Source organism: Trichophyton verrucosum (genome assembly GCF_000151505.1).
Source record: "Trichophyton verrucosum HKI 0517 chromosome Unknown contig00283_1.f1.exp, whole genome shotgun sequence".
In the NCBI taxonomy this organism is placed as follows: Eukaryota; Fungi; Ascomycota; class Eurotiomycetes; order Onygenales; family Arthrodermataceae; genus Trichophyton; species Trichophyton verrucosum.
Window position 1 is genome coordinate 26,211 of NW_003315464.1, and position 17,384 is coordinate 43,594.

General features: G+C 48.7%; 5 protein-coding genes across 5 annotated transcripts; all 5 read left to right on the top strand.

Annotated features, from left to right (window-relative positions):
• Positions 1-1,731: 1,731 nt before the first annotated feature.
• Positions 1,732-5,770, top strand: TRV_03363 (uncharacterized protein; the record flags this gene model as incomplete). The annotated part of the gene is made up of 3 exons (XM_003022475.1): positions 1,732-1,768; positions 1,905-2,000; positions 2,094-5,770. The coding sequence occupies 3 exons, from the start codon at positions 1,732-1,734 to the stop codon at positions 5,768-5,770; spliced, it is 3,810 nt and encodes a 1,269-aa protein (XP_003022521.1).
• Positions 5,771-6,609: 839 nt separating this feature from the next.
• Positions 6,610-9,585, top strand: TRV_03364 (uncharacterized protein; the record flags this gene model as incomplete). Its single annotated transcript, XM_003022476.1, has 1 exon — positions 6,610-9,585. The coding sequence occupies one exon, from the start codon at positions 6,610-6,612 to the stop codon at positions 9,583-9,585; it is 2,976 nt and encodes a 991-aa protein (XP_003022522.1).
• Positions 9,586-12,332: 2,747 nt separating this feature from the next.
• TRV_03365 (cell surface metalloreductase (FreA), putative) lies at positions 12,333-14,301 on the top strand (the record flags this gene model as incomplete). The annotated part of the gene is made up of 4 exons (XM_003022477.1): positions 12,333-13,011; positions 13,071-13,132; positions 13,188-13,373; positions 13,429-14,301. 4 exons carry the CDS (start codon positions 12,333-12,335, stop codon positions 14,299-14,301), a joined length of 1,800 nt encoding a protein of 599 aa, XP_003022523.1.
• A 921-nt stretch (positions 14,302-15,222) lies between these two features.
• Positions 15,223-16,203, top strand: TRV_03366 (uncharacterized protein; the record flags this gene model as incomplete). Its single annotated transcript, XM_003022478.1, has 3 exons — positions 15,223-15,383; positions 15,450-15,708; positions 15,790-16,203. The coding sequence occupies 3 exons, from the start codon at positions 15,223-15,225 to the stop codon at positions 16,201-16,203; spliced, it is 834 nt and encodes a 277-aa protein (XP_003022524.1).
• Positions 16,204-16,595: 392 nt separating this feature from the next.
• On the top strand, positions 16,596-17,273 carry TRV_03367 (uncharacterized protein; the record flags this gene model as incomplete). Its single annotated transcript, XM_003022479.1, has 3 exons — positions 16,596-16,746; positions 16,811-17,024; positions 17,096-17,273. Coding segments are annotated over 3 exons (543 nt in total), but the record flags the coding sequence as incomplete, so codon positions are not given.
• Positions 17,274-17,384: the final 111 nt, after the last annotated feature.

The following is a 17,384-nucleotide window of genomic DNA, read 5'->3' on the forward strand; positions in this document are numbered from 1 at the left end:
AATCGGGATTGTTTCCCCAGGAGATCAATAATGAAAAGACATGGACAAGTTCAGATGAGCCACACTCATGATATGTACGGAGCATGTATGCACGACCTGTCGGCGGAGACGATCCCAAGTGAAACCAGGTCGCATCTGACAGCGAGCTGAAAATTCTTGAAATCTCAAACGTTTCTTTTTCGCGATCTCGACTTGTCGCTTTCTTAGTAGCTGGCGTCTCGGGATGTCACGTGGAGCCGTTTCTTGGAAGTTTTCTCTTGGTCTTTTTTGATGGAGTCGAAAGAGAAGGACTGACGGATGGCCGGTTGACATTATTAGTATTTGATAAAAGGGCTTCAAAGAAGGGGAGAGGTAGTCAATATGCGAACGGATACCCTTATGACTGTGTTCTACTTTCAAGCCGGAAATAGGTCCTCGAGGAGCTAACCATTGGCCTATATTTGAACTATGCTCCGAATGTCTATTGGAGATAACCCGAGAACCTCTTCTATGCTGGCCCTGCAAAGCAGGTAGAGGGCTGCTGTCTTTTTCAAGTCTGCGTTGAGCGCTATTTTAACTATGCCAGCGTGGGTTTGATATTGATGTAGCTTTATCACTGGAACTGCTAAATTCATTAGTTACGATCTTAAAGGTTCAATGCTGCTGAACCGAGATCTCTTAGCATCTTTGTAAAAATGCAGTCAGTAATGCTGAAATCAGAGAGTCCATTTTGTGTTTCGCTTGCTTCTTTATCGGCAGACGGACGTCTTCTGTGCTGCCTTTCCGCTTAAGCGAAACGAAAGTAACCAGCCAGGGGTCCAGGATGTCTCGCGCTCACAGGACCATGCCATACCATGCCATGTAGTTAGTTAGTGTCGGCTCGCCTACCAGCGGCCACGAAACAGCGAATAACGTCGAGCAGACACGCTATGGGCGAGTTTCGTCTTTGTTAATCAGGGTGCTTTTATGGGGTAAGGGCATGCATGGCAGGGCAAGTGATAGGCACGCAATTAGCAGCTCGTATCTATCCTGCCGCTGCCCTTGCTGCAGAACCGCTTGCCGGGATCAGCTCCCACCTCTGAACGCCTGGTTTTGAGTCCCCGACTGGCAAAGCTGGGGAAAGAAGAGGACAGATATTAATTGATATGATTCGGAAGCGGAGGCCCGGCCCTTGAGCGCGCACGCAGTCCTGAGAGGAGGCCCGGCCAGGCATACAGCTATATATAACTCACTGGCAGCGACGCCGTGGGCTCAGCTGGCTCGCTAACTAGTTAGTTGATCAACGACTCCCACAATAGACGCACCGCCGGACAAACTACCAACCTCGACGCCTCAACGCTCGCCAGCTCTGGTATACAGAAAGAGAACAATGGTCTTGTGATCGGCCCTGCACTGCCGGCCCCACGACGTTCGACTGGATATCGAACCAGAGTTTAAGCTTCACCGAGAGAATCCCGTTTCCTTCCGAGCAGAAAATCCGCCTCCGTGAAATTTCCTCTCCAGAAGTCCCAACTTGAAGAAACCGCCGGGGCCCAGAAGAAAAACTGCAGCAGTCGAGACAAGCGCCTTTTCAACTCTCCTCTTGGGATCTTCCCTTTCGTTTCGGTGCGCTGTATATTGTATAATTTCATACCTTTTCCCTTTCTCTCTTCGAGTCGCTCATTCAAAAGGCAAAGGCGGGTTCTTTGGCTACCTTCTTAAGCTCGGGTTGTGTACATCTGTGAAATTTGCACACTCGGCTCTTTATTCGAGATGGACCAGCAAAGTAAAGGCCCGGAACACTCAAAAGGTACGAGACATGCCGTGAGAATTGCCATTGGCCTTGCCTGTCGCTTCAATGGCGGGTGTACAGCATGATGGCTGTGTGGTTGTGCAATTTGGAAGCTGATTCTAATTTTTTTTTTTTTTCTTACATCTTGCTATAGAAGTGCCAGATGATACCAAGCCTGAAAATACCAGCCAGGAGCTTGCAAACGGCAACAAGACAGAAGGGGAACAGGATGATAACAACAATGCTGGAGGTAGGGCTGTTTGTTTCTCTTAAGCAGGGCTATCAATGTCTGTAGAAAGGGCTCTCTGTTTATGGTCGTGTGCACATTTTAGGTCTTTTCCAGATCAGCGTAAAGCTCCCTCACGAGCCACACAGCATTCAGGTTATGGTAGGTCCATCCTTGCCTCAGTATATATATCTTCTCTCAGTGGTTTACCTAACGGTCAATTGCAGGTATCCAGCCAAGAGCAAGTCCAGGATGTTCGCCAATCAATTGTCGAACTGCCGGGTACTTTCCAGTACACCTGCTTCCACCTGGAGACTGAGGGAAACCGAATCAATGATTATGTCGAGCTATCCGAGGTAAAGGGCCTAAAAGCCGACTCCGAAGTCGTCCTGATCGAAGATCCCTATACCGAGAAGGAAGCCAGGATGCACGTTGTTAGAATCAGAGAGCTGATCGGCGCTGCCGGTAACCGTGTTGATACTTTGCATGGCCTTTCTGCTGGCCTGTCTTTGTATGACTCTGTTGCTGCTGGTGAAGGACTTCCTGAGGAGGCTAAGAAGACTCATGCACTTGATGGTTATGATGTCAATGCTCCTTTGGACCTGGCAACTGTTCTTCCAAAGGACCAGTCCGCCGTACCAAAGACCGTCAGATCCGTGTCTCTTTCCCCGTGGAACCCTCCACCATACCATCTCCGCCAAAAGGGACATCTCCTGTACCTGTTGGTGACCACAAATGAAGGTGAACAGCACCAGATTACATCCCATGTCTCTGGATTCTACGTGAACAAGTGCTCCAACTCGAAATTCGATCCTTTCCCCCGGCCTGCTCCCAAGAATTACAGCGCACACTCATTATTAACCCTGATATCTCTTATCTCTCCATCGTTTAACGAGTCCTTCAAGGCTCTCCAGGAGTACAACAACAAGAAGGATCTCCTTACTACATTCCCCTTCCAAAACTCGATACCGAACAACCCATGGCTTGTTCCCGCATCGCAGAGTCAGGCGACGGCGCACATATCAGATGCTACCCGTTCTCAGGAGAACTACTTGATTGCGGGTATTGATAACTCCGAGACCTTGAGAGACTGGAACGAGGAATTCCAGACTACCAGAGAGCTTCCCCGGGAAAACGTCCAGGAGAAGGTTTTCAGGGAAAGATTAACCTCTAAACTCTTTGCTGACTATAACGATGCTGCCGTTCGTGGCGCCATCTTGGTCGCTAGGGGCGAGGTTGCGTCCTTGAACCCAATGGAGGCCAGGGATGCCCAGATCTTTGTTTACAACAACATCTTCTTTTCCTTTGGTGCGGACGGTGTCGGCACCTTTGCTGCCGAGGGTGGCGACGAAGCTGCCCGTATCGCAGTTGGAAAGGACGTCATGGGTGTCAAGACTGTTAACCAACTTGACATTCCTGGGCTTTTCACTCCAGGAACTGTTGTTGTCGACTACCTCGGCAAACGTATTGTTGGCCAGAGTATTGTTCCTGGTATCTTTAAGCACCGCGAGCCCGGTGAGCACCAGATTGATTACGGTGGTGTTGAGGGTAAGGATGTTGTCGCGAAGAATGAAGCTTTCACTCCTGTTTTCGAGAAGCTTTCCAAGGCCCTCCGTGTCAAGAAGCATGCTGTCTGGGATAAAGATGGCGTACGGCATGAATTGGAGGGCAGTGTTGAGACCAAGGGTCTCCTTGGTACCGATGGCCGTAAATATGTTCTCGACCTTTACCGTATTACTCCACTCGACATCTCTTGGACTGAGGATGCCGAAGGACATGATGAATACCCCCACCGAATGCCGGTGCTCCGCCACGAGCTCGTAGAGGCGTACTGGAGATACAAGATGGGACTATATGTCAAGGAGGAAGTTGAAAAGCGCAGGGCCGCTGCTAAGGAGACTAAGGCTGTCGAGAATGGTGAGGGTGGTGATGCCGAGAAGAAAGACAACTCTGACCAGGAGAGAGTTGACATTTCCAACTTCCGCCTGGCGTTGAACCCTGACGTTTTCAGCGGTCAGGTCCCACAGACTGAGGAGGAGAAGGAAGAATGGGCACGAGACGAGAAGGAAGTTCGTGATGCTTGCGACCACCTCAGATCAAAGGCACTACCAGAGCTAGTCAAGGATCTTTACAACGGTGAAGTTGGCTTCCCGATGGATGGTCAATCCCTCGGCCAACTCCTCCACAAGCGTGGTATCAACATCAGATACCTCGGAAAAGTGGCACAGCTCGCCCAAGAAAAGGGATCTAGACTTCAATCTCTCGTTGCTCTCGTGGTGCAGGATATGGTTGCTCGTTCATTCAAGCATATTGCTAACCGTTACCTCCGAAACCTTCCGCCACCATTCGCCACCGCCTGTATCGCCCATCTGCTCAACTGTTTGCTAGGTACAGAAGTCAATTCAAAGCCTCGTGCTGAGATTGATGAGTCTCTCAGAGCAATTTACCCAGAAGGCGACTTCTCGTTTGAGGAGGTTACTCCTGCATCCCTTGCTGCAGACATCGAGAAGCAGGTTAAATCTCGTTACAGATATACACCTGAGGCCAGCTGGACTGGAAGCTTGAAGCATTTCCAAGTTCTACGAGATATCTCACTCAAGCTTGGTCTTCAGCTTGTTGCTAAGGAGTATGCCTTCAGCAAATCCCAAGTTAAAGAACAATCTCCCGCAGGAAACGGAGCTCACAGCGACTCTCAAGATGAGAAGAAAAAGAAGAAGAAGAAGGGCTCATCTGCAGCTGCTGCTACCCCTGCGCCCGCACCTGCTCTCACTTTTGGACCCGATGACATTGTTAACATCGTTCCAATTGTGAAGGATGCTTCTCCTCGTAGTGCTCTTGCCGAAGAGGCATTTGAAGCCGGCCGAATTTCTCTTATGCAGAACCAGAAGGAACTTGGCCAAGAACTTATCTTGGAGTCTCTATCTCTCCATGAGCAGATCTACGGCATTCTCCACCCTGAGGTGGCCAAGCTATATCATCAACTATCCATGGTTTACTACCAAACTGATGAGAAGGATGCTGCCGTGGAACTAGCTCGCAAGGCGGTTATTGTCACTGAGCGAACAATGGGAGTTGACTCTTCCGATGCCATTCTCAGCTACCTCAACCTATCATTGTTTGAGCATGCCAACGGAAACACTCAGACTGCCCTAGTTTACATCAGACATGCTTTGGAGCTGTGGAAGATCGTCTATGGCCCAAGCCATCCTGACTCTATCACCACCATGAACAACGCCGCAGTTATGCTCCAACACTTGAAAAAGTACCCAGACTCTCGCAAATGGTTCGAGTCTTCTCTCGCTGTTTGCGACGAATTGTTTGGAAGACAATCTGTCAACACTGCTACATTGCTCTTCCAGCTTGCTCAAGCTCTTGCACTCGACCAAGACTCCAAGTCTGCCGTTAACCGTATGCGTGAAGCTTACAATATCTTCCTCAACGAGCTTGGCCCCGAAGATCGCAACACCAAGGAGGCAGAGAGCTGGCTTGAGCAGCTCACCCAGAACGCTGTCTCTATCGCTAAGCGCGCAAAGGATATCCAAGCTCGCAGACGACGCCTTGTAAACTTGCCTGGCCGCTCATCTCTTACCGCCCAAGCCCAGCCTTCAGTAGGACAAACCACATCTGAGATGGTTGCTGGCGTCGACGGTGCGAACCCAAGCTTGGATTCCCGAAGCATCGACGAGCTCTTGAAGTTCATTGAGGGTGGCGATGCTGCTCGCTCAAAGCCAAAAAAGAGAACTACTCGCAATCCTAAACTTCGTGGCTCGAAACAGACTTCCGTCAAGCCATAAAGTGACTAACATCTAACGACGCAAACCCCTATGGAATCTCCTATACCTTGCGCCTTGCATGCATCTATATACCATTGCGGTTTTTTCTTGTTTCTTTACCTGTCTTCAAAGCGTGACTTTTTGCTGTGCCAAATGCAAGGGTTTTGGACATCTCTTATTGGTGCCGTTGAGCAAGTGTTATTTTCCTATAAAAATCACGAACAACTCCTAGGTTATGGGAACATCATTATTTGTTTTGATTGTATATATCTATCTCTACTCTACTTTTCAAAATCCTTTTCCTTTTAACTTTTCCTTTTTGGTTCTCTGCGGAACGCTGATATTGAAGTTCTTGGTTTACCTTGCGCAAGAGTGCCTTGACAAGGTTTCCTTTCCAAGCTATCTACCCAATTTTCGTTATATGATGACGACGATAATGAATTGAAACTTATGGCATGCATTCATCTGCTACCATCATTGCGATAGACGTTCGTTTGCACGGCCCTCGAGATCTCGCCAGGGGTAATATAAGATAAGATAAGATAAAGTTGATCACGTGTACTGTCTTGGCGTAAACAACTTTGTTTACCTTTTAGGAGCTTTTTGTCACAACAACCATTGAAACAGCCCATAGCCTAGCATCGCAAAAATGCAGCATATTTTATAACATGTCTGGAACTATACCAGCAGTTTATTATAGTTTACATCGTTTTTACCCTCCGGGGAGCTCAATATACCTGAAGGAACCACATTGTCAGCTCAATCCTATGTCTAATTATCCTCTCGAGCTCAAGCTCGTGCGGATAACAGGCATTGCGCTGGTATAATTTTAGGTATTATTGGATATATATTTCTTTGAAATGCGTTCTGGTCATATAAATTCTCGTTCGAAACCCCCTCCTCCGCAAATTCCGATCAATCTGAGATGGTGTAATCGAGCCCTGCGGCCTTTAACGTCGATATACGTGCGACTGGAGAAACACTGGAAGATTTCTCCATTACGAGATGAAGAGTACATTCAGCGGGCATACGGTGGCTGTGAAAGCTCCTTCAATAGCAGCCAAAATGGACGCAGGTCAATGTCAGGGTCTGGGAACGCGTCCGACTCTGAATCTGCGAAGGAAGATCCTACATGGGTTCCGGGTGATGCTGTGCGAAAACCAATAAAACACCGATACTCTGGAAGAAAGGAACGTTCTCGAACAAATTTCCGCTCTAAAGTGGTTGTTAGAAGTCCAGAAACCGAAAAACTCCAACCTGGGCAGCTCGCAATTGCGACCCCTTTGATACTGGGAAAACGGCGAATGGTTTCCTTTCCAAAAATGTCGACTAGTGTGGACAGCACAGAAAACGAGATGCCGCAAGCCCAGAAAATGTTCTCTTATTCGAAACGCAAATATTTAGGGACTAGCTGGAGCCTGAGTGAAATAGCACATGGGATTGAAGATACCTACAACGATCCGTCCTACGTTGCAATTGTGCAAACCATTTTCTCCGCTTGGGATACCTTTCTTAGGATGAGTGATCCTCAGCAAAGCAAACCTCATAGAGGGGCAAATTCCCTACTATCGATGGCCCTTAGTACAACATCAAAATATATTTTACAGGAGCAGGAGCGTGTCAACAGCCTAGAAGAAAAGGATGAGGAGACAGATGTCGCTGGGTGTATCATCACCGAGTTAGAAAAGATGTACGCAATGGGTGACAACGGATGGAGACCACTAAAAGAACTTGTTCGATCGCATGGTATCCACCTGATGTGCGAGGCAATCCGAAGACGGTGGCTCTCTCCTCAATTGAGTCGACGGATTGTGTTGCAATCCTTTTCATTACAAGCCCATGACGCTGCAAGCGCTCTGTTATCGGCCATGCTATCAATATCACCTGTCATCCCACCTCCAATTCGCCTGGATTCCAATTTATTTAAGTCAAGCCATTCGGTTGCATTGCACACTTTGGAATCTTACGTGAGGCCCTCGGGGGGCTTCAGTATCTTCTTCAGAGAAATGGCATCCTTACTCGACCGCGGCCGGTTACCAGCTGAATGGATAGCGACAGATTCTATGAAATACTATTTGACTGCTGCCTTACAGTCCCTTGCGGCTGATGATGAGCACTCCTTTGCTTCACTACGCCTCATTACTTCGTCCATACTAGCGGCTGCTGGCTCCAAGAGAACAATTCCCCCCCAAGTGCTAAGCAACCTACGCCGGTCAAAACGAGGGGCGATCCGAGTCCGCAAGAGCGAGTCCGAGGCAGGCTTTACTAGCTCTTTTTTAAATCCAAAAGCTAGCTGTTATGACCCAATTTCTATCGCCCTCAGCAACAGTATTACAAGTATTCTCACTGTGCTTTCTAGCTCACACTTTGCCAAGTCTGGATTTGGAAAGGCAGTGGCCTCAACGATGTATAACCTGCTGTCATATGTGTCCACGATCGTGCAGCGAGATATTGAACGAACTATTTTCGACAAGGGCAAGAACAAGTTGAACTTGCAACCAACCCGAGCGTGTGCCATTTTGCTTTCTGACTTTTTGGCCAATTTTTTGGGTAATAGTCGCAAGGAGAGCCAAAGGCAATCCGCAATTTGTGCCTCACCAATTCTACATAATCTTGGATATCTAACTGCTATGCATACAAACAAGAAGGAGTTGGTAGAGGAGCTAGCCGACTTTATTCTACAGATAGCAAGGTGTCTAGGCAGGGTGCAGAATGATAACGGTTTCGAGGTAGCTAAGCGATTCACCTTAGCTTTTAACACTTCTTCCGTCAAAAAGCACCCTATTCTCCGCATAGTGCTCAGCAAGGTAGCTGTTGAAGTTGCGCTGAAGTTTGCTGAGTCGACATGCCTACAGGAACACCACGACTGGGCCTCGTATATCCAAGATCAAGTGGCTGCTTGTGATTTTAGCGAGGGTGATATGGATGAACTGCAACCGTTGACCCCCTCACTACGACGCACAGAAACTGGATTTAGATGGGAAGATGGTATTGGTGAATGGGTTGCAAAGTCTCCGATCTTGAGTCGAGCTAGAAGCTCGAAGTCTACACCACCATTGCCGGACAGTACCGCCTCCACATCTCAGCGTGGCATGACTGATCTTAAGATGGAGATATCAGATACCGAAGAGAGCAGCTCAGGGTTCTCAATGACATCAAACCAAAACGGGGATAACTCCAGCGTTTCATCGGAGTATTCAGACTCACCACCGCCTAAAAGGAAACGATTAGCGGGCTCCTTTGGCGATCAAAGCTCCATAAGAGTGTCAGAAAGGGGCCAAAACAACACATACTTCCCGCAACGCCAGGCCGCCAGACATTGGAGTCCAAGCATAGATAGTCAGTCAGACAATGAATCACGACATTGTCGACGTGTAGCCAGGAAACTTGTTTCTCCCACGACCACTGGCCATCAACGGTCGACTGGAGGAACACGAATGCACTGGAGGAACGGTAACTCAGATAATGTAGCTGTCGTGATTGAAGTGCCTCGTAAACGGAAGCCAAATGACTTGGGGGCTATGTCATTGAAAGAGCACGTCGTGTGTCGCAGGAAGCGTCGTGCTACAGAGCCATTTGGATCTAAGTCATCGGCATTTACCCCTACAGACAAGGAAGAAGAAAACGAAGAAGACGAGGAAGAAGAGGATATCCTTAACCATGCGCCAGCCCTCAGCCAACGATTCCAGCACAGGATACAGACAGCCTCTAGCCAAACCCAGACCCGTCTCAAGAAGTTTAGAAGTGCTCGCCCTCGTCGGTCAGCAAGACTGTCTCTTGCAGAACGTGTGATACCATGTTCTGATTCTAGTGAGGATGAACTAAGCTTCTGCTGATACAGTGCCATGACACTTTATTTCCCCTGTTCCGATATCAGAGCATCCTGATTTGGTGAGACTTCTATACCGGATAATATCCCTATCATCCGATCTGCCACCCTCATCGCATATGCAAATGTGATACGGCTCCTCCTCCTTTGTTTTACGCCCTCTTCCAATACTCTCACGAAGCCAAAGTTGGTTGGATCCAGATTCCCCGATCATTATTTTTACTATACCTTTCTTTTTTCAGTATTTTCACATGGTTCGATACCGGCGTCCTTGTCTTTCCTTTTGGCTATACCCCTCATGCTTTGCTTTGGCTTGAAACCCCACATGTCGCAGGAAGTCCAGCGTGTATGCTTTATGGATATCAATTGTCGTGTTCAGTTTTCTTTTTACATATTTTCATGACTATACATACTTCGATGCGAAGCCGAGATCTGTCCGGTTTCATGTACTTGAACCCTTGATATAGAAGCCTTTTTTAGACAGGGAGTTGAATCAACTATCTGTTTGTGCGCGCCGTGTGTTCTGGGTTGTTTATTTCATGCCGACAAACCTACAAAAGCTTGTTCCGCATGCCAGCTCTCTACGGAGCTGTATCAATAACAGAATAGCCCTCGCTTCGACATTGTTAGTTGCTGCAGATGGAGGCTAGGACTACCTCTCTGAACCGTTCAGTAACCTGTCGTAGGTGTCCGAGTCGGGTGGCGCCTATTTCCGATTACCCCAGTTGCCTAACGCAGTACCATTTTGCGGGGGAAAGAATCCATCTAGCACCTAGGAAACCTGGGTAGCGGTGGGGAGAGGGAATAAGTGGCCAACTTCAACGTCCTTATCACCCTGTGGGTTTTGGAGAAGATGTGGTTTGTCCTCTAAGTGGGCGAGAGGGGCAGAGACGCCAGACTTTGTTCGTTCCAACGGTTAAATCAGCGATCCTGGGTCGAAAGTCCTCGCTCTGGCTCACCTAGTAACGTTTGCCCTTTGGTTCCACCAGCGTGAGGGAATTCGAGGTCTATTCTTTTTGGCTGTCTGATATCGTGATGGGTGTTGATCTAGGGAAGCGTTAGTAGCTGGCGAACAAGTTTCAATATGAAGCTCAAGGTCGGGAGCTGTTTCCTTCCGTGCAAGCGACTAAGTTCGCGATGGAGTGGAGGGAGCAGGGATGAGTAGGTCGAAGCTACTGCAACGGACGTAACAAGCTTGACTCCTCTAACCGCTGTAGGAAAAGCCTGTGTGGCAGATGGCATCGGGAGCTCAAGCTATACATAAGCTATGGCAGCCATGGAGACCCTCCGTAGAATCTCCTCCCCCAGACAGGAGCACTTAGCAGCCCATGCCAGAGTTATATTAGGGCCCAGTGATTTGCGACAGGAGCGATACTGAGGTGATACTCGGTCAGGCCACACTGGCAGACCTCTCCACGTAGCTGCCGAAACACAGATGGGATGGAGGATGGGCTGATTCGATATCATAGCTAACCATCAAGGAGCCAGTGATCTCATCACGCCTCTGATCGTCGTTCGAGGACCTTTTCGCTGCTTTCACTCTTCAGATATACTTCTGACTCGCTCCCTTGAAACAGGAGGCGATGACCAATTCTACAGGTCCCATGGCATCTCAAAGAAGGGAGAGAGCCCTTCTTCCTACTCCGTACGGAGTACATCGCTCGCAGTTGTCTAGACCACCCCGTATGGAGTACTCCGTAGTTATGCTTTCTCCTTCAGTTCTCTCAGTATAGTAGGTAGCGATATCCATCCTTCGCGATGGTCCTGGTGGAGTATCCCTCTCTTCTCCGTATTTTCAGTCGCCCTCGCCGTCGAGATAAGTCTTACGCCCAGCCGTCCGGCGTTTCAGCTTTTGAGGCCCTGCTCCAGTCACTATCAGCCAGCTAGCCATTCCTCTGGGAGATTTCTGACTTACCTGGCTGCTGATTCGCCCGCCTGCTCTTCTAACTTTTCGCCATCGTTTTCTCCTGACTCGAACTGGCTGGCGGTGGCTTGATCGACGGCTGTACCTTGCATTGGCGGCATAGGTCTCTCGACGGTATCTCGCCCGCCAGGCGTCAGCCCAAGAGTGACTTGCAGAGTACTTGCAGGTGCCGCTAGTCTCTTGGATCCCCCGTACTGTTGCTGCCGGTCCCGCTCAGCACATTTTATATTCGAAGCCGCCTGGTCCCGCGAAAAAGCCGAAGTCGACCAGGGGGAAGAAAAGGATGGCTGTAGCCAGCTGCTCGTCTTGTTTCTTATGTCGTCTCTGTCTGTCCGTCTCTTCAAACGTCGACTCCCACAGCTCCCACGTCCCCTGTCCCCTGTACCAGGTTGACAAGAGCTCGCAGGGCACGGTGGTTTGGAGACTCGGTCGTCTCTGACATGCTATGCTGACTGGCTCGGCTGTGTCTTTTTCTGCCTCGACGACCTCAAACAACAACATCACGACTCCGGAAGGGAAACAACATCTACAACAGCAACAAACAACAACCACGCTCGCTCCTTTAAGAGACGCCGTTCGCTCCTTGAGAGACACCAATTTCACTCTCTCGCTACCCTTCCAGTCTCTACATCGGCTTAACCAAGCAGACCGAGGCGGTGTCTCACTTTACACTCTTTTTTTTTTCACCACACAGACAGCACAAAATACACACTGTACAGAGTATACGACTGCAAATAGTCGTTAACATCGTCACTCCTTTTCAGCATTTTATCGCGCCCGCATCTTCGTTAAAGCCTCTTCAAACTCCGCATTGAGCTCTACAACTGCTCATGAGGTCGTCACTCCTTCTGGCACCGCTGCTAGCGGGCCTTGCAGCGGCTGCTTATGACAAGGAATCATCACATCATGAAGAGGGACCCCATATTATGACGCCGCAGGAAGTGTACGATGAAAAAGTTGCTCGTTATTATATCCTATCTGGAGGAAGCGTCTTCGCTGTTATTCTCGTCTGGTCTGCCGTCATTCGCATGTCTGCTCATATCCGACGTCTTACCAGTCTCTCGAACGATACCCAGCGGTACTTCATCACTGCCCACAGCTTCTGGGCCTGGATGAAAAGGCATGTTATGTATGCTCCTTTGCTCTGGAAGCGTCACAATCGCGAGTACCGACTCTCCACGGCGTTGAACATGGGTACCCTTCCCACCCGATTTCACACCGTGTTGCTGCTCATGGTGGTGGGGAGTAATGCATATCTCTGCCTGCATAAACTTCCCTTCTCCAGCCCTGAAAAGGAGTTTCTCCCTTCGATTCGCAAACGAACTGGAACCATGGCAACCGTCAATCTCATCCCTCTTGTTCTTATGGCTGGTCGGAATAACCCCTTGATCAAGTTGCTGGATGTCTCGTTTGATACTTGGAACTTGCTTCATCGATGGCTGGGACGCATCGTTGTTCTGGAATCTCTAGCTCACACCATCTGCTGGATGGTAGGGAAGGTTCACACAGGTATGTTATGTTATCCTGATATAATTATCTAGGAACTCTCCTAACTAGAGCATTAATAGATGGCTGGACCGATCTACGGGAGTCGTTGGGCTCCAGCAATTCGATACTGACTGGCATTGTCGTAAGTCAAACTCTCTAACTATAATAAACCACGAAGACACTAACTTTACCTATAGGCAACCGTCTGCGTTGTGGTCATATCTCTTCACTCCGTCTCTGTACTTCGCCATGCGTTTTATGAGACGTTCCTCCATTTCCATATAGTCTTGGTTATAGTCTTCCTTGCGTTCACATGGATACACTTGGTTGGTTATTCTCAACTCAAGTATCTTCTCGGTGCCATTCTATTATGGGCCTTTGAGGTAACCACTACATCCCTTTTCTGTTCTGTTCTCTTGCTAACTAGAGTCCCAACAGAGAGCATGGCGCATCGTCACAATCGTTTATAGAAACTTCCTACGTGGTAACACAACCGCAACTATAGAAGCTCTTCCTGGAGAAGCAATGCGCGTTACCCTAAGAGTTGCTCGACCGTGGACTTTCAGACCTGGTCAACATCTATATCTATACATCCCGTCTGTTGGCTGGTGGACATCTCACCCCTTCAGCGTCGCGTGGAGTGATACTGAGGAAAGCGATACTGATGAAAAGGGCCTCGTCATGACCAAGCAAGACGTCCTCGGTCTTCAACATCCCACCATGTCTCTCGTCATTCGACGAAGAACTGGAATGACGAACAAATTATATGAGAAAGCTACAGAGAATGGCGCTACCAGTGTCACCCTTTCCGCCATGGTAGAAGGCCCCTACGGAGCCGAGCACGTCCTTGATTCATACGGCTCGGTCGTGCTCTTTGCCGCCGGTGTTGGTATCAGCCATCATGTCTCCTACGTACGCCATTTGGTAGCTGGTTTTGCAGACGGCACAGTAGCTACCCGTCGCCTAACTCTTGTATGGGTGATTCAATCTCCCGAACATCTTGAATGGATCCGGCCCTGGATGACCAGCATCCTGTCCATGAACCGAAGACGAGAAGTCCTCCGGATCATGCTCTTCATAACCCGACCACGCAACACCAAGGAAATTCACAGCCCCAGCACGACAGTCCAGATGTTCCCTGGAAAACCTGATATTGGCACTATCCTTGACGGAGAGATCGAAAAGCAAGTTGGAGCCATGGGTGTCATGGTGTGCGGAACGGGGAGCCTGAGCGACGAGATTCGATTTGCGTGTCGACAACGACAAACTCCCACCCATGTCGACTTCATCGAAGAGTGTTTCACATGGTAGCCACTCGTTCTTCATCTCATTTTCCTTTGCTTCTTTATTCATGGGTTAACGGATTTTCATCGGGTTACTGGGGTTTATACGGAGAGGGGGGCGCATATACAACTGGTTCGTTCACGGCGGGTTCACGGGGGATCAAAATTTACATTCTTTTACATACTTCTTCGGCCCTTCACCCTCCCACTCACCAACTTTCTATTCTTCTGTTTGTTCCCTGTTTATACTTATCATTTTACTCCCCTTGCACATATACTGATGCACCCGATATATCCCATTTGTTTCAGCCTGGAGATTCAAGCAGCGGCGTTCGAAGTTCCGACCATCTGCAGTCCAGCGTTTTCTCTTCCTTGTAGTTATTAGTTACATTATATATGCAGCAGCCACATATATCATCAGAGTTATGTCTGTGACTTACGATCTCATGCACGTTGACTAACGGATGGTATTTTCTTCATCTTCGTCTGCGTCTTCTTTTCTTTTGCATGGAACCTAGGCATCTTGGCGCCAGCAAAGTCCCCGGCTTTCTAGGCCCTCCAACCCTGCAGCTGTGATGTAATAAGAATAGCCAGCGCTGGTTACTTTTTCGCACCCAACGACATGCGGGGGGCATGGAGGGAGACTGATTGTATATATATACGTATAGATGGATAGATAAAGGAAGAAGACGAAGGAAAGAGACCATCTCAACCTTCTTCTGACGATTATAAATCTCCTCTCGCGCCATCGTCACCATCGCCATCGCCGTATTTATAATTCATCGCTCTAAGCTGCCCCGCCCCCCTCGGTTGTAAATACGGACGAATTTGGGCTCGAAAGTTGATATCAGTCTGCCTAGATATATAACTACCTTGATTTCCCAAGTCCAAGGTAAGCCAAGTCCAGAGTGTCGCCTGCTGTCTCCATTCATCCTCCTGTCATCAATAAATGATCAGACGCCTGACTCAGTACACGAAGCAATTCCAACGCCCAGTCACTACACTGGTAAACAGCAACGTCAAGATGGCTGCCCCCGCATCAGATATCACTCTCTACACCTCGCAGACCCCCAATGGCATCAAGATCTCAATCGCCTTGGAGGAACTTGGGTAAGCTCCCCACGATTCCCTGCAAGGGCATGACAAGTTGAGAAATCGCTAACACATTGAATGTAGCCTCCCTTATAAAGTCGTGGCCATCGAACTCGGACAAAACACCCAGAAGGAGCCTTGGTTCCTCGAGATAAATCCCAACGGCCGCATACCAGCCATCACAGATACCTTTACCGACGGCAAGAAGATCGCTATCTTCGAGTCCGGAAGTATCTTGGAGTATCTCGTCGATAGATACGACACGGAGCACAAGATTTCTTACCCCAAGGGAACCAGGGAAGCATATGAAGTCAGCAACTGGCTCTTCTTCCAGAATGCAGGTGTAAGTCCCGATCCATTTCTTAAAAAAAACGTGTCGCTAGTTAGTTAAAAGTGTTGCTAACGAAGGCACGGAGAAAATCAGCTTGGCCCAATGCAAGGTCAAGCAAACCACTTCAACCGCTATGCCCCCGAGCGCATTGAGTATGGCGTTAACCGATACACGAATGAAACCCGCCGTCTCTACGGGGTACTAGACAAGCACCTCTCGCAGTCAAAGTCTGGCTACTTGGTTGGAGACCACATCAGCATTGCTGACATCTCTCACTGGGGATGGATCGCCAGTGCCGGATGGGCGGGAGTTGACATCGATGACTTCCCCCACTTGAAGGCCTGGGAGGAGAGGCTGCTTAAGAGGGAGGGAGTCGAGAAGGGCCGGCATGTTCCAAAGCCACATACCATCAAGGAATTGCTGAAGGATAAGGAGGCTATGGAGAGAGAAGCTGCTAAGAGCAGGCAGTGGGTTCAGGCCGGCATGAAGAGCGATGCAAGCAAGTAAACAAAGCTGCTGCTTACGATATCATCGCAATCATGTACGTAGTACGTAATATTTATGTCAGGTGATATCGGTATGGCACCAAAGTGAAGAAAACTCTTAATTTGGTACGAAAAAGCTTAGTAATAGTCTATCCTGACATCACAGACGATTAATTACGATTACGTCCAATAATAACTCTCTATTTGATGTGTAATCGTCTCTCTGCTGTATGGTAGAAGGGCTCCAGTGAACCGTAACCCCACGTGATGCTTATATAAGAATGATGTAATAGTCGCCCCCTTGAGCTCTGGTTTATCAGGCCGAAAAAAGATCTCTGTCCTTCACGCACCTTGCCACGACAGATATATCCTTCATTCCTCGCTTGATTGCGAATCTCAGCATCAACAACAATCATGGCGTGGCGTAACCAAGGTATTACCGGTTCTAACAATATCCCACTGGGCCGTCGCAGGTTTGGTGATGAGCCGGATGAAACTCCAAGCTCCTCATCAACTCCAGCTCACATGGATGGTGGGAACAAGCGCGGCAGGAGTCCGGTGAGAGGTAGGTTCTCTCCTCAGCTCTACCACTATCAGAATATCTCCCATACTAACTACTTGGTGTATAGCTGATCCTCCTGCAGATGGAACCAAGAGGCGAAAGAAGCGTAACCGCTGGGGTGATGCCCAAGAGAACAAGGCTGCTGGCCTGATGGGTCTTCCGACTCTGATCATGGCAAATATGACCAACGAGCAGCTTGAAGCTTACACTCTTCACCTGCGTATTGAAGAAATTAGCCAGAAACTTCGTATAAACGATGTTGTCCCGGCTGATGGAGATAGGTGAGTGATGACCTTTCGCTCCCCTTTTGTATCATGCCTTTCCCACGGGCCTAACACCACTTGTCATCTAGGTCTCCCTCGCCGGCACCACAGTACGATAACCTTGGTAAACGTGTAAACACCAGAGAATATCGTTACCGCAAACGCTTGGAAGATGAGCGTCATAAGCTTATTGAGAAAGCTATGAAAGTTATACCTAACTATCATCCACCCTCTGACTACAGGCGTCCGACTAAGACCCAGGAGAAGGTCTATGTCCCTGTTAATGACTACCCAGAGATTAACTTCAGTATGATAACTAACCCTCTAACTCCTAACCGTCCTACTCTTTTCCGTCTCTTTCTATTTTTTTTTTTTTTT